Raw genomic sequence first — 23,998 nt, forward strand, 5'->3', positions numbered from 1 at the left:
ATATAACTCAATAAATATAATCACAGATATTTGTATATATCGACATAGGGCTCTGATCCTGACATTACTTCTTAATGCGTTTAAGATTTAGTACCACAGCATGTCCTTACTGTGTTAAAACTTCAGTGAATGCCTGAGTACTTATTCAGCCGGCTTCTTACACCCAATGCACAGTGTTACAGAAAGTTCTCCAGCAAAGTCATCTGTGTAAGTAGTTGCAGGACAGGGCTCATTTTTTAGCAATTTCTGATTTTATTCTAATTTGAATAAAACTGTAGCTGATGTTTTCAAAGATGCTTGGGACAAAACCACATAACTATAGAACCAATTAAAGACAACTTCATACCTTGAGTCCTCTTATCAATTTCATGCTGGATATTTTGAGTTCAAGTTTTATCCTGGCAAATTCACTTTTTATAGCATTAAATGTAAAACTGAAGTTATGTAGAAGAATATACAAAATATGTTTCAAAAACTAGCAAAAACTCATTCTTCCAGTTGGGTAGATAATAGTTTATTTTCAGTACACTGGGAGATAACATTTTTTTGACAGAACTCTAAGTTCATAACAGTTATACTTAATTTTTAAAAGGCCTTACTTCAGCTGCAGTTATCATAACAAGATTTCAAACTCACTTTATGATCTGAGGTCTCTTCAGTAGTGCAAGGAATGGTAATATATTTCTCATAAACAGTGTTCTAGCTCATCCAGCTTAACTGGAATCCCGATGGTAAAGTCACATACTCAGCATGAAATTTTATATAGACTTGATGAGATGTAGCTGTAAATGGAGCGATGTTTGTATCCTAAAATTCAAGACAAGAAAAATGAAAAGCTTTATAGAACAACAAGATCCTTTGGAAAAGCCACTCAGAAAGTTAAAACTGAGGCACAAATTGGATTACAGATTAGAAGTGACCTCAGGTCAGTCCTAGATGCTGCTGTTATGCTTCTCCCTCGGTGTATTACAAATATTTAAATCACAAATATTAGAAATACAGAGCAAAATAGCTTGATGCCTCCCACTAGATGTCAGTGTAAGGTCTGAGTTGGAAGGCTTCTGAGGCACCACACACCCCCTATGCCTTCGCTCCCACTCATCCGTATGGGATTCATACCAGAATTGGGGAAATTGAATATTAAACAGTAAAGATTCATTTTAAGCACTTAGAGGGTCACAGACAGTAGGCAATACATACCATCCCACAGTACGGCCCAGCTGGGGGATAGCTGGCATCTGGCCCGTTGTAAAGGATCAAATAGTTGCTACTGCAATCCCCTGGGTCATCGATGCTGATGAAATCAAAGTTCACTGTGACAATTCGTCCCTTGGGCACAGTAACGGCCCACTCACAATCAGTGTTGTTGTGGTAAGTTGCTGGGTAGCTGGGACTAGCAAATGAGCCAGTGCTGCCGTATAATGTTCCTCCGCATCCTGGAAACAGACACTGTTAATTAGCTTAGAAGGCTTAGTTTCACAAGATACTACATGATGTAGTACATTAGCACAGTATTAGTAGTAGCACTGAAAAACAGAGATGCAGGGAGCTAGGACAATGAATGTGGATAAGAGCATTATTTCAGAAAGAGGCAAAACTGAGGATGTAGCTTCAGCAGCCGGAGAAGAATATGCAATGGTCATTAGACCATCACTGGATATTAAAAAATCAAGACTCCCAAAGCTCTTTGAAACCAAAGTCTTAAGTCTGTGCCTTCGTCAGTTCAGTTCCCAACTACTCAACGAGAGACAAATTCTCTTTGGCTGTTCTTTGGAATGAAAAGTAGTGAATCCTCATCTGATAGAAAAATACAGAGAACAACTCAGAGAAAATAGTCATATTAAATAAACCAAAGTCTATTTATACCAAAATTCAATCTCCAGCAGTGGACAGAAGCAGATGCCATGGGAGAACACAAGTTTATTGAGTAAGAGTAAGCATGTGCAGATCATGCCCCAGATTACTTTCACAGTCTCCAAGAATTTTCAGCTCACAACTTCCAGAGATGGCATCTTTGTATTTGATAGTCTTTAGCAGGTTATCTGCCATGAACTTGTTCAGGTAGCTCTTGAATCCACATAAATTTGTTACATCCTATGGGAAGGAGCTCCATAGCTTAACTGCATACTGTGTGAAGAACTGGTTTGTTTGGTTTGTTTTGAACCTACCACCTCCTGGCTTTATCTGATGGCCTCCAGTTCTTCTATGGGTAAAGTCAATGAGCAGTTGATCACTACTTATCATCCACCGTCACTCAGTTTTATAGACCTCAGTAGTTTCTTAACCAGATTTAAAAGTCTCAGCATACAGAAGCCAATTGTATGTTGAGCCCTTAGTTGTACTGGATTCTTTACAACAGTAGGAGACCAGAACTGTGCACATCATTCACTTTGTGTGTGAAACATGGATTTATACAGTGGCTGTCTATTTATTCTCTCTTACTTTCCCAACAATTTCTAGCATTGTGCTAGCCTACTTGACTATTAGTGAGCAGTGAGCTCTTGTTTTCATGGAACTATTTTTACCCACAAGATCTTTTTGCAGAGTACTAAAAGACAACTCAGAGCCCATATTTTTGTAAGTAAAGTTAGGATTGCCTTTCTTTGCCCATATTCTTCATCAGCACTTTCCTACACTGTACTTTATCTGCCTTTTTATCAGCAAGCCACTCAATACTGTAAGGTTACTCTGCAGTGCTTTTCATGTGGCCATGAGCCTTCCTACCTCCAGTAACTTAGTGTCATGAACAAACTATTACCCAGCTATTCACTGCCATTTCATAAACCATTTAGGAATGTGTCTATGATATAGTCACTACACAGCATTATATTTAGGTTATTTTCTTGGGGCAAATTTCAGTTTTCTTCTGGCTTAGCAGTGCCTAGGTCCTAGGGCATATCACAACTGGACTATTAACGGAGTAGGCTGAGTCACCACCCCCACGACTCTGTAGATCCCAAGATAGATGCTCCTGCTATTATCTGACCTCTCAGAGAACTATGTGGATCATCATCTTAAGTGAACTATATCCTCTTGAGGTTGCTAAAGTCAACATTAGAAAGAGGGAACAGCTTCCATCACATAAAAAGGATCTCGCCCCAGTGGTCTTGAGGAAGAGTCACTTCTCTCCAGTGACTATGGGTGCTTGGGAAGGTCTTTAGTGTTGATGACGCAGGGCCCAAACTGAGCAGGCTGAATTCCACATTTCTGTATTTTCCCTCTCTGTACAATTGTTAAGTGGAATTACTTTGTAATTACAGCCTTACCACTTGATGATGAAGTCCATGTAATTTCATATCCATCGTGAGCCTCTGAAAAATCACTCTTGAAACGAAGATAGACAACATGATTTTGGGGGAAGATGGGACTGGGCACAGTGTTTCCACAGAACTTGCCAAGCAGTGGTGACTGCATATCACTCCCATTTCTGACCTTCAAGGGACACAGAAAACATTAGCAACAATAAATCCTTATGCTAGTCATACACCAGTACAATTATGCAGTGATACAAGCACAGCACAAACTATGTAGAAATCTGCATGCATACCGTAATTGTCATTTTAATACTGTTATTTTTCCTACTATATATTTTTGTATAGAAGGAAAAAGAGACCATTAACCAGTCTGTCTGAGTTTTGTAAGTAATTGCACAGAACAAATATCACCAGAAACAGGTAGCTAAATTTTATGGTGCAGTACATCTCCTGGCTTAAAAAATTACTTGACTAGTAGCTAAGATGTGCTTTTGCAATTCAGGCCCATGTTTTACTTTTAATAAGAAATTTTAATATTCCAAGTGAAAAGATTACTTCTTTACCCTACAGACCACTCTTTTCCTTGGTCACACTGAGACACAGATCATATTACATAGCTCAGATTTAATCTGATTATTTTCTGAGCTCCAATAATGCTGGTGCTCAGATCCATTTCTTGAGACAGTAAAGAGGATATGAAAGGAGAACTAAATAATGATTCTGCCACAGACATCTGATTTTTGTCATCTGACCAGTGAACAGGGAAACCTTCAACAAGTGTTAAGGGACAGAGTGAGGATTGTGTTGGAGGATATGCTTTTTTTTACCACAAAGTACCTTTGCAAGTATTCTACACTTGTTACTGAAATGCTGGGGCTTCAACCCCAAGCCCCAAATTAAGGCTGACATATGGGTGATTCCCACAGCCCTTCACCAAGGGGGGGTGAGTTTGCCGTTAGGCTTCCCTCCAGGGTGCGGCCGGCCTGGCAGGGAGAGCCATTGGGTAAATGAGCCCCAGGTGTCCCACATTCAGTAACCAAAGGTCAGGTGTCCCACTTAGGGATAAAAGCTGGGACCACTTGCAGGCAGGGGCAGTGTCTGTCAGTGAGGTGGATGCACTGTGGAGAGTTCTCTGTTGGGGAAGAAGCTCCTGCCTCCCTGGAACTGGGCTCCAGTCAGGTCTGGCTTTTGTAAATGTGGGCTGTGGAGAGATTCAGTATGTGGCTTCCTTGGTCTTATGTGTTTGGTTTATTGACTTGGTCATCTCCTGTCCCTTCTATGAGAGACTGCATTTCACCATTTATTCCACCCATTGTTGGCCATGTGGTGTCATTGTTGGGTTCAGTGGGATTGGTGTTGATTATGTATAATCTGACTTGTTTGTTCCCCCAGTGCTCACCCATGTACTGACCCTTTTTTTATCAAATGCAATTGGGTTATTGGTTTATCTTTATGCTGGCTGTGGTCTTTATGCTAGGCCTAATAACTGGCAAAACAGTTACTAGAGCTCCTTTTTTTTTAATTAAAATTTTTTAGGAAAATTCTTTAAGAACAGTATCAAGCAGATGGAATTTACTGCTGGAATGAAAGCAATTAGATTTATGACTTTCTATTCATGCACAGATGTCAATATCAGATTAAAACTATCCTGGCTTGCTCTGTTAACTGGGTAACATCAACAAGAGCTAGGTAAAGATGAGTTAGCCAATAATGAAACTATTCAGTGATTTTGGACTTGTTATACTGTGCTCTGTTTAACCTCTTACTATAACATCTGAGTACCTTTTACCATAAAACTGTAGCAATAAATTAGTTCCTAATGTCAGTTCAGTTCAGACTTGATCAAAGCTTATCCTTTGAATTCAGCAGATTTTGACACAGGCCCACAAAATATGTACGCTTGCTTGATACCTCTAGGAAATCATGTGAACACTGAATGCTGTCTTCCAAACTGAAAGCGTGGAAAAAAAGAGAAATGGTGTGATTCAGGGGAGCTCGTAGAATGATGGAACAGTCCATATTATTAGGATGATGACCAGGCCAGCCAGGGCTCCTCAGGTAACCAAATGTCTGGTTGTACTCCCTGCTGCAACCTTGAGACAGAAAAGCAGAAACATGGAAGCATTTCAGATCTCTGTATTGGTTTTTGCTGTATGAAAGAAACAAATAGAATGGTAGGTAGATTTTTCTAAACATTTCTTCAAGCTTACCTGTAGCTTGATAGGTAAATCTGACTCCATTATTAGTCATATATTCATCTGATTTGAAAGTCACAATGGCAGTGCGATCATAAGAATAAAATTCAGGGACTGGAAAAGTTTCAGTGCTACAGAATCTATGGACCGATCCTTGGCTGTGCTGGAATTCAATACGTCACAAGTTACTTAATGATATAATTCTGGTTTCTGCTTATTCAACTTGAGGTGAATAAATCTCAACACTTTCTATGCCAGTTATGCAATCACATTTTAAAGTTCTCATGGAAATGACTTAATAATAATTGAAAATAAAATGTTCTGACATGTGAAACAAATGTAACAGGTATTTTCATGCCAAAATAAGAAACAATGAAAGAAGATTTAGAATAATATAATACAAGGGACATGAGTTTTTTTTCCTGGCGATTTTCACAAACACTCTTCTTGGCATGAATATTCATTTTTATTATGGCTCTTGGATGGAAGTATAATCAATTTATGAAAACTTGCTGTTGGACAGTATTTTCTGGGTGTTAAGTTGGGCAGCTTTGTTACTTGGTGCAACTGTGAAATTGTATAACACCAGGTCTAATTCAATGTGTGTACAGTATGCTTCCATGAGGCTGGTTAGCACATCTTAAGTGGGCCACAGCGTGTGATGCTTTGGATGTGCCCCTCACAGAATCAATTAATCTACTAACAAATGGTGGGTTTCTCCTCTATTTACAAAGAGTGGAGGGAGATGAATGTGAATGGGGAATAGTATCAACTGTAAATTTCTTACTGTTGGTGAATCCTGGAGTTCTAGGTAGTTCTGAGAGCAGTCCTGGCTGGAATGGAGGTGGAAGGCCTCTACCATCACCCTGACTTGCTGCTGCGGAGGGGCATCAATGACCCAAGTACAGAGAGTAAATGGTGGATATTCATTTGGAAAGTTAGGAGATGTTGCAGTCAGGGATGTAGAAGTTGCATTATATATTCCTCCACACAGTCCTGTGTAAAATAGTAATAAATGTCATACAATGAAAAGTTTTCCAAATGGGGAAAAATATTTATTGAGGAAAACTACACTGGACAATATACTTTTGTATTTACCTGTGAGTCTCTAGAAGAAAAAAGTAAAACACATGCTAATGCTGTAGCAATGTATGTCAAAAAACTCAAATGTTTGTTCCCTATAATCTCAGCACATTTGCTAACAATCTGTAAGTGCTCCTGTTTTGCACTCCAGACTGACAGCCACCCCACAATTGCATTGGGGTCTAGCAGTGCTGCTTTTAACTTGCTTATAGATGCTGTGATAAGGACTGACTTTGTTTCTTCCTGAGCCCTATATCTAGAACAAATTTTGATAATTCAAATTAATGAAGACTTATATATTTGAGTAATCAAAATCATCTATTTCCACCAAAGAACCACAACAATACATGTATGCATACATATAAATGTCTACTTACGATCCACTGTGGCATAGGTAATGTTGAAACCCTCCCTTTCCACAGAATTGTCTGTGATAAATTTCAGTGTCAAGGAATTATGCGTAGAAAGAAAAGGAGCTGGCACTGTAGATCCACAGAACGTGCCAACTAAATCGGCATTTTCATTACCTCCATCATAAAGCTGAAAGAAGAAAAGTATATAAGCTACTAACAGTTTAGGCACAACAAACAAATAATTAGAAATAAAATTCTCTGATTCCTCCTGACATTACAATTTCTTTTATTTGAAAGCACAGTAGGTGCTCTTGAGCTCTGACAGGATGTTCTTGATGACTATAATTATTCACTGCCATATTAACTAATTCTGTTGGACAGTATAAATCTCATTATGGAACATTCTGGTCCTGTCTCAGCAAATCTATCAAAAAATTATTCTATTTTAGTTTGGCATTCTGATTTCTTTTTTATATGTAATCTCAAAGCACTCTTCAATAAGAAGGGTTGATTTTATTCATCAAAATCTAGAATTAATTTCTAGTTTCACTGAGTATCTCTAATGCTCAACAGGATCTATAACACTTCTTGGTGGATCTTGTTTAGCAGCATTCTGTTATGTTTTGTATGCTCATCTCCAAGAAAACAGCTTTCACAGTCTTGATGCTCAGTGCTCATCTTATTTATTCAAAATTTTATGAAGTCCTTTCAAGCAATTGTGTATGTTAATGAATCTGCAAGTTTACTTTCAAAGTGCTTGAGTTTTGTTTTGTTTCTATTCTGTGAAATAAATATTCATTTATATAGGCCGTCTAAGACTAGAAGCATGTCCCCATAACAATGTCAAAACTCTTACTGGTTTCTCAAAAGGCAGATGTCATTTGGAGTAGTAATCTAACCCAATGAAAAAAATTTAATTATATTAAGCAATTTAATTTCTTAAGACCATTTTCTATTCATTAAGTTTTAGCCTCATGGAGAGAATAATGGATTGTGTATCACTGATACTTTTTTTTGTGAAATTACGCAGCTATCTTACCTTGACATAATCATATCGGCAGGTCTGAGCAGACTGTGCTTCAAGTGCAAATGAAGTGAAGGTGAGGTTGATCAGTTTGTTTAAAGGTGCAGTTATGATCCATACACAGTCCAGATTTTTCTCATATCTTCTGGTCACATTGGAGACTGGAGAGCCAAAGCTGTAAGCCAAATTTGTCAAGTAACCACCACAGCCATTCCGAGGTCCTATTGAAAAAGCAGAAGACCTTTTAAAATAAATTCCTGGCATTTATTTAATCTTCAACTCTTCACTGTCAAGCCAGCAGCTTTTTGTGCTACAGTATTTTACTGTCCTATCTCACCAGGACTATCTGAATGATTAAATAGCTTTCAACAGTGTTAGATATGAATCATAGTTAGATTTGGTAGAGTGAATTAAGAATGGCTCATTTCTTTTGTTGAATATAAAATCAGTATCCACTTTGACAGTGTAGCAACATATTTTTTTTTTTTAAAGGGATTGTAAGAAGACAAGAAGACAGAAATGAAATAGAATAGTGATTAGAAAGCCTTTTAATGTAAATTCTTACCTGCTAGTAAGAATATTTGGACAGTAGGGGGCACTGGGTTGTTGACTTTGAAAATCTGGTTAAAAATTAAGTTGCTTATTTTGGTAGTCAACCTCGTTCCAGGGGAGATTGAATTTGGTAGCTTAACTCTGGGACCCAGACTAATTTTGAGGAACCTAACTAAAATGGACTTACTTCTTGAAGCGTTTTGCTTGGTGGGAACTTAGAAGCCAGCTGCTTTTCATTTGGATCCCACAGACAGAGCTAAATCCCTTACTGTAATTACTGTGAAAATTTGAACCCTATAATGTTTTTAGTCACATTGAAAGAAATTACTTTTGGAGAAGAGTAGTTATAAGAATAAGAACCCTTTTACTGCCTCTAATTACAAACAAGCAAAAAGTACAGACTATCTGAAGGGATGGGGTTTTTACTTCCTTTTTCTTTTGGTAGTTTGATTTCCAGAGTTTGGACTGGGCTAGTAAATCTGATCGATTTATTTACTTTGTTTCCTTCCTCAGTCTCTATGGGGTCTCTTGGGCACTTACTTAACTCAGGAATTCAAATAAAGTATGGTTCATAATCTTGCTTTTGAGTCTGAGAGAGCATATGTAAAGTGGTAACTGAAGGCAGCCTGTTGTCTCCCACAGTGAATCCTTTTAGGAAAATTAGGTAACAAACAAAGCTACAGCTGTGGCTAAGCAACATGAGCAGAGTTTCAGAATTTCATCTGCATGTGTACAATATGCCTGCCTGACTGACATATAGTGACTTAACCTTGACACGCTCATATATTTCCAGTCATATAAAACTGCACCATACTTCAGCTACAGTATTACAAAAGATCACTCTGGTGAAAAATCAGCATCCACGTATCAGGATTGCATCAGTAACCCTGGGTTGGAGAGAGCCCCTTCTTGCAAGACTGTAGTGGTTAAACCAGTGACTAAGGCTAAATGTCATCCTGCTCTACTAACCAAAGCCAGAAAAACCCCACCCTAAAAAGTTTACTTAAAACCAAAATGTTAACATATTTAAGCTTTTGCTATAGCTAAAAATGAACAGAAATATTACAATGTGAAAAAGTCAGTAATTAATAGATTCTAGTCCAGTTTTGTGGGCTTTTAATGAAGTCAGAAACTTGGAAAAGTGTTAACATTCATTCCAATGCCACCGCAGAAGCAGAGAACAACAGTGGGGGAAACACAAACAATAAATCACGTTCTTACAAATAGTCTAGAAAGGAGGAAAATGTCAAATGGGAGGGTACCTGGTCTCTAAGAGTGCAGTTTCGCTACATTTTTCTCTAGGTTCACCCTTCTGCATGGTTTATGCAGACTGCCTGAAACAATCTTGTTGGAGCCATTTTCTGCTCAGCATTTTGGACACAGTTTACTAAACATAACATTAAGCATATAATCATTAGGCATAGATAATAGTCCAACCATCCAGCCCTGAATATTAAGTCTGGAGTGATACATGGGTTTGACACCTTACAAAGCTCCCCTTCACCCTTCACCCTTTTCAGGGTTAAAGCTGCAGAAATGCCAGTCAGACCACTGCAACAGGAGTCAGGGAATTGCTACGCAAGCTACACAACAGTCAGGCTCTCCGAGCTGTTCAACTGTCCTCTTCTTGGATATCAAGTGTCTGGGCCTTTGCAATGGTGTACTTCACTACTAGATGTGCAGCTGTAAAGACAGCTCAGGTGACAAAAAATACAGATGTGGGTAAGCTATGTATGGACAGTACATAAAATGGATCTGACAGAGAAATGGGCATAATCCCCAGTATCAGAAAAATAGTATAGCCAGAAATAGCATCTAAGGGGAGATAAATAACTAGAAGTATGATTTACAGTTAATAAAGATGAGGTTTCATCATTAGCTTTCACAATACTTAGCCTGCTCAGCCAGAGATAAGTCATATGCTTACAGGACAGTACCTTATAAATGATGGCTAGACTGGAAGCCGACTAGATATCAAGTCGTCCTGCATCAAGCCAAATAAGAGCAGCCCTTGTTGAAAAATCTATCCATATTTATGTTTTTAGGTACCGATCATCTGACTGCAGTGAGTAAAAGTTACAGAACAGTGAAGCTGTGTAGATCAAAGGAACACCCACAAATAAATGAAGAACCAGCTGCTAAACAAGAGGGAACTCATGCTAAGAGAAATTCTACTGGACTGTGGTTTAGCCAGGACACAACTCGTCTGAAGAATCAGAACAATTTCTGAATAGAAGGCCAAGTAGTAGCCATGCAGCCTGCTGGTGGTCACTGATGGAATGATATCTCTGGCTAACACAGCCAGAAAAAACTGTGGCTAAAATTTAGGCAAAATCTGGGACTGAGAGGTCTGTTAATTTGTAGAATAGTGTTTTAGATATTAAAAGCTAAACTTGGTAAAAATAATGAGAAAGGTACCTTATAGAACAATTTGTGTGGAGGCAGATGGACTGAGTACATGGTTTACTGTGTTTTTCAGTCTCTGGTTCTTATTTAAAATAAAAATCAGAAAGTCATCATAAATCAGATTGCAATCTTGTCCTCCTCCTAGACAGCTTGCTAGAGAACACAAATATCAAATAACTAGGGCACATGCTGTCATCACTAATTGCTTTTGGTGGGAAGCATTAACAAAACTAAAAGGCTGAAGGACCATTCAGAAAAGAAAGAATTGAAAGTGCCCTATGGCAAATAAAAATAATTACAACAGAGAGCAAGCCCATGTTTCTCTGTTAAGAGTTACATCCTCTAGATACGGAATGAATCTGAAGATGAAACTTTGAAGCAGACAGCCTCTGAAGCACAGCCAGAGGGAAGGTTCATTTATACAGGTATGGCTTCAATGAATGGGAGCCTACGGAGTAGCTTTAAATCAGTCCTAAAGAACTAAACCAATGACATTTCAAAACACAACAAACTGATTTTGGTGCCCTTTCCTTTTTACCAAATGAAACCACAAATGTCTACCAGAAGGCAGCAAAGTTCAAAGAATTGTTCTAGTTCTGCCTGAACAGTAATGAAAAAACCTCCCCCAGATTTCTGAATTGCATTTGGTCTCACCTAGAAGCATTCCTGGGAACTCTAGGCATCTCTGTGATCTGAATTAAAAATCACAATAAGCAAGGATTAACCCTGCCAAGACCAGTGCTCCTTTCCTGAAGGGTGTTATTTCCAGTGCAGAGCAATGGCTGAGCTAATTGTGTCTGTAATAATTAGCTCAGCTTGTTTGGACCATGGCTCAGAAGGATATAGGGCTGGGGAGAGGAGTTGTACTGTCGCACTTCATGTCATGGCTGCTCCTGAAGGTAAACCTTCTCAGGCTGAGCTCAGCTGTTCTCATGTCTGGCAATCACTGTACAGACATCGTGACTCTGCATGGCAGCAGGACCCTGGCAGCAGTGCCAGCCCCAACCACAGTGTCTGCAACGTTTCAGGGCTTCTGAAAGCACAGGACTCTTTTTAGTCCTCAGTGTAGCCTTTACACAGAAAGGGGTATTGACTGATTTGATGGCCTGGCAGTGGTTCTAGCAGTGACATTAAGGACTGCAAAGCCCCAGTCTCCTGCTTTAGCACAATGTCACAAGTGCAGTCAGACAAAGGTCATATTCTTAAGTTTTTAGACTATTGGCTGATCCCAAATATAACAGTCCAGACACACTCTTTGCCAAGCCTGCCCTAGTTCTGCAAAATAGAATGTACCATCCTATCCATCTCCTTGATGCTTGCCTGGGAGACCGGAGGCACACATGCAGTCTGGCCTCATTCTAATACTTTCTAATACTGCATTAGCGTACTTGGTATCACATCTGCCCGGGCCTTTGCAAATCTCTCTTGTGATGTGAAATCAGAAGTGTCTCCTCACCCTTTGTTTGTGTGCACAGATTTTCAGCTGAAGCTGTTACTGACTTTAGTGAAGCTAAAACAATTCATGGAAGCAGAGTTTTTCCACAGTTGTGTGAAGTGCCTTTAATCTGGATGTCCCATTGGTTTTTAACTGTTCAGTCACCTACAAAGTTATGTATAATCCCTCTGAAAATTACTTTTCACCTAATTTTTTTCAGATCAGTCAGAAATTTCTTACTTAAAAGTCTACCTCTTTTCTTGTCTATCCAGTTTGAGTATGCAAACCACTTCTATTTATTTTGTTTTGGGAGAAATGTGACAGACGTTAAATAACTGACATTTCTGAGAGGCATTTGTAGACTATCCCTTAGCTCAACAGTTGTATTCTTTTCAGAGATGTTGAAGAGATGTATTTCAACACTGCAAGTGCTTTCTAAATTTAGTCAGATTTCAAGCTGATGCATATTTTATATTTGAGCCCCAAAATACATTTAGAAACAGTCCAGGACTTGACTTATGAACATATATTCTGAGCTTGTTATGAATGTTCTTATTTTCATAGACTATAGTAAGACCAATAAAATATATTACTAGCCACAATTTATTAATTATTTCAATAAATTAAGTTAATCATAGTAAAAGCCATGTAATGAATCTGAAATGTGTAATATTAATGTGTAATATTTGGTAAAAAAATTGCATGAACCAAAAGCCCCAAGAAATTTTTGCAAGAAGACTGGTGAGTTTGAAGCAATTTGCTTCTCAGCTCAACCGTCTGCAGCACCAGGCTCTAAATCCAGGTTGGATATCTTGAGATACACTCCTGGAAACTGGTCTTAATGGGCTGTGAAATCTCTGCCAGGCATTGATGCTTTTCCAAAGGCATGAGAAGATGCAACAGCATCCACAAGAGACAGTCAAGGACACATTCTAAGATTTTTTTTGTTCGAGGAAGAAAAATTTGGAGGAAACCTGAGATTCAGTTGTGTTGAGTCCTTTCCCACCGAATAGGCTATAACTGCTGTTGTCAGTACAGGTGCTTGGTGCCACCTACAGCAGGTGCTAACATTATTTACAAAAATCAGTGCAATTAATTTTTTCTGGTGGTGTAAGATCTTAAGAAAGATTCAAAAAAGAACACGTAACCCTGACCTATGCAATAGAATAATCAAGCCAGTATTTTACACCTTATATTGCCCATTCAGAACTGGTTTTTTTTTTTTCAGCAAATCTGAACAATTTAAAAAAAAAAAAAAAAATCCACAGCAATGACGCATGCTGAGCACTGCTGAAAATCTGCACCTAGAAACTGAATATAGAATTAAGCTTTCAGTTTGCAGGGCAGAACTGGACTTAGAACAATATTAAGCAAATTTCTTTGTTGATAAAATAGAATAGCATAAAAATGCTGTGAAAATTCTACAGGATCCATTTTTTTAAAAGTATGCTTTAATTTTGTTCGTGGAGAGCATAACAGTAAGCCTATTAGTGATAGACAGTGTATTGTATTCCAAACAGGAAACAAGTAATTCAATACACAGCTAATAGAATAAGGGAAGACAGATACCTCCGGGTGATTTATCAGGTATTTTGTCAGGAAGAAAAGCATACAGGTTATCATCTATTTCTATTTTTTGCATACTAGATTATTCATGTAAATTACCTATTAATGCATTTTTCTGGCATATCAGAGAAGTTTCCTTATTCCAACTATTTTTCTTCTAAGCTCTACTCACTTTTTTTTCTTCCTATGTAAAAAGATTAATATTAAATCAATAGAAATGTTCATTTGAATAAAAAGGACAGAAGGATCCTTGAGGGAAAAACTGGGCAAACTGAGGACAATGCAGAGGACAGGGTGTTTAAGGACTTCACATTCCAACAGCCTAATGGTTGCCAAAGATTTTGAAGGAATTTCTTCTGCCTTAGAGCCCATACTAGTTTTTCATTATTGCCACCCTATTCTTCTTGCCTGTCTATAGACATCTGGTTTTTCTTGTCTTGTGTTTAAATCATAATCTCTTTGTGACAGCAGACTGTTGCTTTATTCTGCCTCTTCAGTGCCTGGTGCAGTGGAATGGTGGCCCATGAGCTCATAAGCCCCAAGGTAATGCAAACAAGGGATGACAGTGGTATTAATGCAGTACACCATATTGCTCTTTCACAAAGTATAAATGTGAATTTCTCCTGCATGATCACAAAAGATAGTATAAAAAAGGGGAGTGGGAAGAGCTAGCTACAGCTTGAAGTTAAGCAGTATTTAGGGCTGTAGAGAAAAAGCAGGCAATCTTCCTGCCGTCCTCCATCCCACTTTCTCCAGTGTCCCCACTCCATTTCAGTTTTGCCTGTATTGTGTGAAGAAAACTCAGGAAGAGCTTTCTGACTCAACCCACTTATCTAATCATGTGTAACACTTTGCTTCTTGTAAATTCACGTGGCTTCCTCAGATGGCCCCCATGAGCAGACCTGCCTTTCAGAAAATCCCTAGATCCTCCTCTGATGGTTTAGAATGTGATATGTTTTTCATTACTGAGACAATAGAGCTATGTACAGAGGGCTGCCAAGGAGAAATGATGTGCTGTTAATAAGGTCACAGCTACATCTCCCAACAGGGGTTGCTAACTCTTTAAAAACAAGAAAAAAACCAAACCCTTTATATCTTCTCAGCTTTTGTATCATAAGTCTCAGAGGGATCACAAATTGGGCTGAGAGGGTTACCCCACTGACGGATGGGAATAGGCAGAAGCTCCATTTATTGTCAAAGTCCCTGCTATCACAGCAGGGATGGCAGAGGTATGTGCAGGCTCTGTCCCTGCCAGCCAGGGTCACTGAAAAGTTGAGGTCTCCCCTTAAATCTGGAGAGACGATCAGGAGATCTTTGGCTAAGTCACAAGCTCAATACATGCAGACTTCATTCTTTGGGGAGATATCTTAGCTTGCTTTCCTTCCTTCACAGAGACATCTCGTGTATCCAAATGCCTTAAGCTGGTATTGATTTCTCTCTTCTTGGCCTTTTATTGATTGCCTAGCGGAGCACATGCTCACTGTGGAAAGGAGGTATAATTCTCATTTTACAGACTGAAAACAAAGGCAGAAAAAAGGTCAGTGGTAACTAAGGTAAGAGGAGTCTGTCCTTCCACAAATCTAGCACTTGGAGCAGGCTGGGATATTCCAGTTACCCCAGTTCACCAGCTCAGCCTGAGAGCATATCCAGTGATTCCAAAAATAAGGCCAATAAGTGTCCAAATTTAGCAGCAGAGATAGTGAAATGATAAACCTTCTGAACTGCACCAAGGGCCATATGTTCCCCTCCCTCAAATGCACCATATCACACAGTTGGTTATGACAAAGAATGCTGCTTGTGAAATGTGCACTTAACAATATACTGCACAGCGTATGGAGTACCCTGTCATGGAAGACATTTGGAAAAAAAGGTGAGATGTTGTTCTGTTAAATTAATGCTATTTCACACTCTCTGTTAGTATCCCTTTTCTGACTAGTGGGGGGGCCTTCAATCTTCTAGTGGGTGCAGGATCAGTGATGCAAACAAATTGTTTTAATTAAAACAGAATGTTTTTCTACAGAAATTTCAGAATTTAACTCTTTGAATGCCTGGTTACTGTCAGTCTTGCTAGGCTTCTGTGAATTTCCTACTTCATATTCTCTCTTCTCTCCCCCCACAGTGGTTATCAGATGGACTCCCTACTAATAAAATTCACAGGAGAGAAAGAATAGATAACCCTGGATTTTGGCAGTATTCCTGAGAGAAGCCTGATCAAGAAAGAAATTGGAAGAGCCTGTGAGGATAAGAAATAGTTTAGTTTGCCACAAACAAGTGTACTGTTTCTGCTTGCTTCTTTCCAATACATAATCAGGGTCACTCACAACGTTAAATAGAGAGGAATAATTATGTTATCCGGTTGTGCTTCCCTAGGGTAACTACAGAATAATGCGCTCATTGCCATCCAACAAAGAATGAGGCTGGCTGCTTGTTTCTCTACAGATACCATCTTCCTTATCCAAGAGATTTATCATTACTAATTGTCATCTTGCTGCATTTGTACTTTTCAAAACCACATGGATTTTATCTTTTGACAGACGTGAGGGAGCTTGTCTAAAGCACCATTCAGAATAACAGGCTTTTAGATCTTCATGGTTTTATTCTCTTTCATTTGAAGCAGAACCTCAGACCTCATAGTACAAAGATGTGTCACAGACTTTCCTGGCTCTAGTTTTTAGACAAGTCAAACTGGAAACGTTTATAGGACTGTGACTCATGTTTTCCCTTTATAATCTACTTTTCAGCTTTTTGGCCATTCTGTACCAGCATGGGACTGTCAGGATCCTTCCTAATGACTATGTGTGGTTTAGTCCCTGTGGCTTGCTTCCCACAGTGGAGAAAGCAGACCTACCATTAAGCATCTCAGCACCATGGGGGCTCTTCACCACACAACCCACATCTCCACATGGCCATCTTTTCAAACTTGCAGCTCCATTGCTCCTGAGTAACTCCTGCAACATCACAACCTCCCTTTCCTTGGGAGCCTGCAGGAATGTCCCTCCAAAACTTAGCCTAATAGATGTCAAGGCTTCTCCTTACTCTAGGAAATTATCAGGAGTGGTACTGACTTGAAGAACTTGGCTTGTGTTCTGTTGTGTGCTTAAGTAGAACCTCTGGCAAATTGCACAAATAAATCTATAAAGTCAGTGGCTAAAAAATATTACTATATCCCAACAGGAAGTGCAAGAGCTTGTGGAGTTCCTGATGATCTCACCCTGGAAACGGGAACCCAGGTTGCAGGGGATCTCTGACAACTGATACCTAACGGTTTAAATACAGCAAAATGTGAAGAAACATTATGGTACTTGAAATAACAGTCCACGAGTGGTCTTAAAGATTCTTGTAGCAAATACTTAGAGTGAAGCAAAGGAAGAGTTAATTAGAGTAATGACCATGAGGTTCTGTGAGAATATTTTTCTTGGCAAAGCCTGTAGAACCAGTTATTTTCCGTATCTGTAAATACTTTCTTAGACTGTATCAAATGAGAAAGTCCCTGGCTAGGTGTTGGGAGGGGATTCAATGACTCAGCAGAAGACTATGTTCGGTCACAGAGGCCTTTCATTCTGAACTGTCAGAGTGCCAGCTTTGTAAACTGGACAATTACTTCTTTCTAGATCACAAAAACACTGAGTTAATTACATAGGAAGCTAGCAGCAATTACATGAAACCCATTTACATGTAATTATTATTTGTTGCTTATCATCTTTAAACAATTCAGATGTTACAAGAAGGTAAAAAGCTCATTTTACACCTTGATCTTAAAAATAGACTACTGAGTTTAAATCTTTTTTTTTAAAGGCAATAATCAAGCTTTGCCCCTGAGTCTTGTGTCCATCAAAATATTTAACATCTAGTGCCTTCTCACTATGATTGTATTTATTATATGGCCAGCTAGCCAGATTGACCCACAAAATCAGCAGAGATCAGCACAGTGGTGCCTGGGGGGGAATGCCAATCTTAACTGATTTTAGCACTTTAGTTTTTGAAAAGGTGAGCAGGGAAGGAAATGGAAATGGAGAATTCATGGAAAGGAGGCATCTTTAGAGCACCACCATCCTTTGACTCAAAAAAAAAGAGTTCTCGGGTAATGCCAGATTTCCTCCAAAAGAGAGGCCTTTGGGTGTTGCTACACCTTCAGTCATCAAAGAAATGCATGTGCCTTCAGAGAGGCAGGAAAATGTTAGCAAAGAATAAAAGGAATCAGTTCAGAACCAGGGCTGGAATATAGGTATCCTATAAGCCTAGTATTTACCTTAGTTCACTCAATTGGACAAAATCAGAAATATTTTTCTGCTTTCAGCACCCCTAGTGAGTGAGACCATAACCACCCATCCAAACCAGCAGATTCTTGGGGCTACAAGTCTGATAATAGTCTTACCTAAGGTCTCCCTGAAAGATGCTTTCCATCCCCTGTCTGCTCCAAAGAAGTCAGTGTTAAACACCAGGAACAAGTTATGACTGGAGCTCTTAATATTTGGAGGCAGTTCTGAGCCACAGAATTTCCCCAGAAGAGGAGCATAGGTGTCTGAGCCGTCATATACAGCCACATAATCTTTGTAGCAGGAGGGAGATATTTCAAGCTGGAAGCTGTTGAATCTGTAAAATACACTTGGAGCTTTAGGTATCACATTTTCATGTCTATTCCTGTGTTATCTGTGTTTTTAATGCTTGAAGAAAGGTCAAATTAATAGCAATAGCCAAAGCCATACTCAGACAGACACCACAAAACATTTCTCTTAAGGAATTAGAAAGCAGAACTATTAACTGCATGACAAAACACTCCAGACAACCAGCCTCAGAGAAATAGTGATCCTCACCTACTGGGCCACTTGCAAGGCAAGCTGTCAGTATACCTCAGCATTCTGTGAAGCAGCAGATCTCCCCTGTGCAAACATACCCTCTCTCACTTCTGCAAATTGCTCAGCCTGCAATTTCCTTGGGCATGTGAGTGGCATATAAAATGCAGACTCAAAGTGCAGACCAGCTGGGTCTTCCACTTATTTGGGAAATGTTATCTTAATTCACAATCAGCATATATATGACAGAAGAATGTATTCATCTTTTAATTTCCCAGTGGCAAGATTTTGTGGCAGCCATATCCCTCTTTTAGGCAAGACAGCACACACTCAGAAGTATACTCTTTCTGAGTGGGCATTATTACTTGGGCTGTAAAGTGAGTACCAGCCTTCTAAAATAATTATGTTTTTTCTTATATCAACTCACAGGAGTCTCATTAACTCCACAAAGGCTGACAGCATTTAACTAAAAGCATGAGCTACATTTTTACTATTTCTTAGTTCTCTTGGTAACCAAAGTGGGAAGTTAAAATTGTAGTGGTATTTTGCACATAACAAATTACAGAGAAAGATGTAAGGGAGCCTAAGGTTGATAAAGGTGGCTTCAATAGCCATTTCTCACTTTAGTTCAGCTTTCCCCTTGGGAAAGGAAAGACAGAGATAAAATTGTCAATAATTACTGTCTTTAATTGGAATCAGAGACCTCCCTGTCCCCTCGATGACAAGCTGAACTTGGATTACATACTTGAGGGCCACTACTTTGTCGTTTCCAACTGTGATGTAGTATGAGCAGTTCATGTTGTTGAGATAATCAAGAACTGAGTGGGCCGGACTGCTGATCACACCAACAGAGCTATTGAAAATGCCACCACAAACTGTAGGGGAAACAGAAAAAAGAGTGATTAGAGTCTGACTACTAGTTTGGTCCTAATTCTAATATTTCTTGCAGGAGTTTAGCCATAAGAAAAGAAAAGGCCTTGAATAAATTAGGAGCAGTCTTTGCTGTCATGCCTAGAACTGTTAAATGTGGAGATGTCTATCAGGTTGTGCTCTGCAGTGGAAGACTAGTCATTATAAAAGTAACAGACTGTTACTAGTCCATAACAAACGACAATGGCTCTGTGTTTGTGCAGTAAAAGAATGAGCCTGTTTGTTAATGTGCAGTGGGACCAGGGAGCAGTGGAATGGGGTGGCTGCCCCATGCAGCAGTGTAAGTGAGGTGTGTCTGGAGTAGCTCTGCGCCCATTCTAGCTTGCCAAGAGAAACCTGGCTGATAAGTGGGCAAAGACATTCCCTCACCCAAACCCTTGCCCCATGGAAGCCTTTGAAAGTTTGGCACTGACACAAAAGCAGCCAAAATTGCACGCATAGCCTCGCCACTGACTTTTCTGGAATACCTATATGTAGAGCCTCATCTCTCCACCTCCCAGCAGGGCTAGGGTGCTACTGTAGCATTTGTGCTGTGCAGAAAGGCAGAGAGGAGTCTCCACGTATCACTAACCTGGGGACTGTTCCCCACCTCACATGGTTCTGGGACTTGCCAGCAGTGGGTGATGGCTGAGTTGGAGGACTGCATACTTTTTTTCTGGCTGAGGAGCAAGTTAAACTCTGCAGCTGCGAACTAAAGGCACTGCTTGCCTTCTCAGGGTTTCACACCATGGATGCTGATGAGGCCAGGATGTAGCTAATGTGCGTTCCCAGCTTCAGTGCTTGAGGGAACAAAAACGATTATAAAGCCAACTCTAATCTTCATTGTTAGCTTCAGCCTTTATTTTATAATCTTAACTTGGCAAAAAACATTTCCCTGTGTCCTGTTGATAAATAGCTCAAAGCCACACACAGCTTGTCATGTTTTAAAGGATATGCCACTGCCCAGGCCACTACCTTAACAAAGGCAATCCCATACAGGGTGCTGCTGCATATAGAGCCCCTGGCTCCTCAGCTGATGGCCTGGAGTACTGGCAGATAAAGGACAGGAGCCAGGAGGATAAAGAATGAGCATTATTCTACACTAGGAGGGGGAAGCCTTTTTCTTTTTTTTTTTTTTTTTTCCAGCAAACAATACAACTAGAGGGAAGAGGAATGTTAATTGCTAGAATCTGCTTTGTATACAGCAACAAGCTAATAAGGCTGCAGTCATCTTTCTCAAATGTCAGAAGTCACAAGTCAGATAGCAGCAACTGACTTGTGTGAGTTATGAAGGTCTTTTCCATGAGTAACTGCACATTGTCATTTCTCAGTGGCATTCCCTCTGCCTTATCTGTATCAGGCCATTCATTTTATATAAAGAATTTAGCCTTATGCTTTTTGCTGTGGCTTTAACATGAGGAATGCATTAAGGGAAATACCAAAGTTAAGAACTCTTGCTCTTCTCTGCAGTTAGAAAATGAAATAGCTTTCAAAAATCAAAGCACCGTCTCTACAAGTTAAACCTAGAAAATATTAAAATTGGGTTTGAAAATAAAATTAATCTTTTTGGATATTTAAGTTTGTGTAGATGTAGATTCTAAACTCAGTTGGAAACGTCTTTTTCTAATACATATTTGCTCTATAAAACAAAAGAGATCTCATGTGAATGACAAAAAGTTTTGGTGAAAATATTAATTAAAAAATAAAAGTATATCTAGATCCCACTTTTTATTTACATTAATACTTGGCAAGAGGTACATCAAATAGAGGCATATAGCTGGATCCATTTAAAGATCCTGTTCTGGTTCCCATGTCGTATAATGTAGTTTTAGTACAACTGAGAGTCAGACCATTCTCCTATATGTGATAAAATCTTTTAAATGAAAACCCAGTTAAATAAACAGGTGATGTTTCACCTTAAACATTACTGAAAAAAACCCAAACCCAAACCAAACAAAAACCCCTGCCAAATGGGTTGCATTTCTTTTCTACAGCAAAGGAAAAGTGTTTCAATTTCTGATTTGGTCCCATTTAGTGCCTTGAAATAAGAACTGTGACATAACACATCAACCAGTGACAACATGCACCGAACAGTGTCATGTCCTGGTCCTGAGAGCTTTTTTGGGCAAGTGCAGAGGGAATATGAACCATCTACATTCATCTAAGGTATTCCCAACATGAGGTACAACATTTCCTACACTGAGATGTAATCCAGCTGGAATATTGTCACCATCTGAAGCACAGGACAGTGGCTACTCACCAATTGCTCTGTATCTTGCCTGGAATCCAAAGCCTACAATGTGGGAGTCAGTGTAGAAGTTGAGCAGCATAGGTCCAAAGACGGTGACTGGGGCAGGGAGCTCATTACCACAGAGTGTGATGAGAGGATGTGGGGTAACCCTTGTTCCACTGAAGATGCTTACTCCATCATAAAGACAAATTCTGCTCAAGAGTGCTGGGGCTGCATGGACATATAATGCAGAAGTGTTAGCAACATATTTGCCATGTGATTTACTGAGCTGCAAGTACACAGACTTCACACAGGATAAGAATTAAATTTTATATTACTTTCCATTCTAGGATCTTATGATCTCATTTGCTTGCTGACAAAACAAATGTAAATCTTTAATATGCAGAAAAACTGAGGCAGAAAAAGGCAAAGTGACCTTGTATATAGGAGATCAGACTGGTCTCATTCAACACATCCTATCATCTGGAAAAGGCTCCAGGCCCTATGAGTACATGGGAGTTCGTAGCTGAGCAAACACCATCTATGAGGAGATGAGAGAACCTAACAAAAGCATGGATATCCTCTGCAGATCAAAGCAATGCATCTTTTGTTACAAGCAACCAACTATCTGGTATTTCTTTCCCCTAATGTAGAAGTCAGCACTCAGTGCAGGGAATTTTAAATCATTAAGAATGAGAATATGGGAAAATTAAAAAATAGCCCATACACTAACATGTTTCAGAGCTGACTTCTTTCTCTCCGAATTCTCTCAAACTTTGCAGTACCTAAACCCAGATTCTTCAGCCTGACTCAGAAGACAAAAAAATGTAAAATTTAATCTTGCAGTGTGCCAGTGAAATGCTGTAACTGTGGCAATCAGCAGAGATTTGGAGATGACTGAGCAATAGGAAAAAAATCCAATGATTTACAAGAGCAATCTGCTTTAGGGGGAAAATGGGTGCAGCTATTAGGGTGAGTGAAAAGCTGACCATTTAGAAGCACTAAGAAATACAGAAATGGGGGATGCAGCCTTCTACTATTTTTCCCCATTGTTTTTTAGTTTCTCATTTGCAGTTAGGTTTCTGGAGGAACGAGCCACCCTCTCTGACTCCCTGCCCTACCTTCCTGACTTTCTAGCCACATCACCATTTGCAACCAGATTTGGCTGAGGCAAGAGGTCTCAAATGTTCATGTAAGTTTCATGAAGGTCAGTCAGCAGCTCAGTTAAGAATGTCCCCGAAGAAGGACAAGCTGTGCTTTCAGTGTAAGGGCTGTGAGTTCAGGCAGAGACCTGCTGAGCACCAGCCACCAGCACCCTGGGAGCTCAGAGCCATGTCACCACCTCCCCGCCCAGCTGGGGGTCACAGGCATGGTGAGAAGTTGGTGGTACCACCAAGGGATGTATGGTGGGAACTAGAGACATTTGGTATCATGTGGGAGCAAGAAGGGAGCCACATGAGTTATGCAAGAAAGCTGGATTAATGCTGGCAGAGAAAAACACAGCACACATCTACTGAAAAATGAGCTTTGTTAGTTGTTATGCTTATAGAACAACCTGATGTTTGTCTTCATTGTTTATTAAAGTTAAGTTACCATGATTAGCAATCTGTTAGCAACAATGGGGCAGGTACTTAAACTGCAAAGGATTAACAGGGAATTATCTAAATTTAACAGGACATATGCTGAGCCTGCTGTTGCAACCGAGTGATTCCTGAAGATTGTCCAGTCAAAATAAGCTGCTTCCTAGTGTTCTAGGAAACAGGATTATTGTACTGAACAGGATGACAAATAGGAATGGAGTGATAATTTTGTTTCACAAGAACAGTAGAGTGATCCCAGCAGTCAGATATATTTAAGATCCTCTCTGGAGTTTTAATTAAAAATTCCTTCTCTCTCAATGAAGGCAATGTATTCTAACATGCTTTACAATTATGCCAATAGGGAAATATGGTGCTTGTCTGACTCTAATAAGAGTAACTAAGCTGAAAACAACCAGCCACACCAGAATGCTGATTACACTGTTAATAAAATAATTAATTAAAAAATTCATGTCCTACCCTATTATGAGAATATTTGATAATGTGATACAATTAAAAAACAGAATCAATTTTAAAATACAAAGAAATTTAAAAAAAAAAGTAAAAGAAATCAAGACAAGTGCAATTTCAGAATGGAAAAAAGTGAGAAAACAACTCAGG

General features: G+C 39.3%; 1 protein-coding gene across 1 annotated transcript in view; it reads right to left on the reverse strand.

Moving 5' to 3' along the window:
- Nucleotides 1–511: 511 nt before the first annotated feature.
- Nucleotides 512–23,998, reverse strand: part of CUBN (cubilin) — a 149,032-nt gene continuing 125,545 nt past the window's right edge. Inside the window, exons 57-67 of the mRNA XM_026843524.1 lie at nucleotides 21,831–22,031; nucleotides 19,407–19,536; nucleotides 18,244–18,461; nucleotides 7,925–8,130; nucleotides 6,910–7,072; nucleotides 6,237–6,445; nucleotides 5,465–5,612; nucleotides 5,166–5,347; nucleotides 3,267–3,432; nucleotides 1,201–1,436; nucleotides 512–807 (exon numbers count right to left, since the gene is read on the reverse strand). Of these exons, the coding sequence (XP_026699325.1) occupies nucleotides 700–807; nucleotides 1,201–1,436; nucleotides 3,267–3,432; nucleotides 5,166–5,347; nucleotides 5,465–5,612; nucleotides 6,237–6,445; nucleotides 6,910–7,072; nucleotides 7,925–8,130; nucleotides 18,244–18,461; nucleotides 19,407–19,536; nucleotides 21,831–22,031 (1,967 nt within the window). The 3' untranslated portion in view covers nucleotides 512–699. The remainder of the gene's footprint in view (nucleotides 808–1,200; nucleotides 1,437–3,266; nucleotides 3,433–5,165; nucleotides 5,348–5,464; nucleotides 5,613–6,236; nucleotides 6,446–6,909; nucleotides 7,073–7,924; nucleotides 8,131–18,243; nucleotides 18,462–19,406; nucleotides 19,537–21,830; nucleotides 22,032–23,998) is intronic.

The sequence above is a fragment of the Athene cunicularia genome (assembly GCF_003259725.1).
Source record: "Athene cunicularia isolate RWA chromosome 2 unlocalized genomic scaffold, athCun1 chr2_part1, whole genome shotgun sequence".
In the NCBI taxonomy this organism is placed as follows: Eukaryota; Metazoa; Chordata; class Aves; order Strigiformes; family Strigidae; genus Athene; species Athene cunicularia.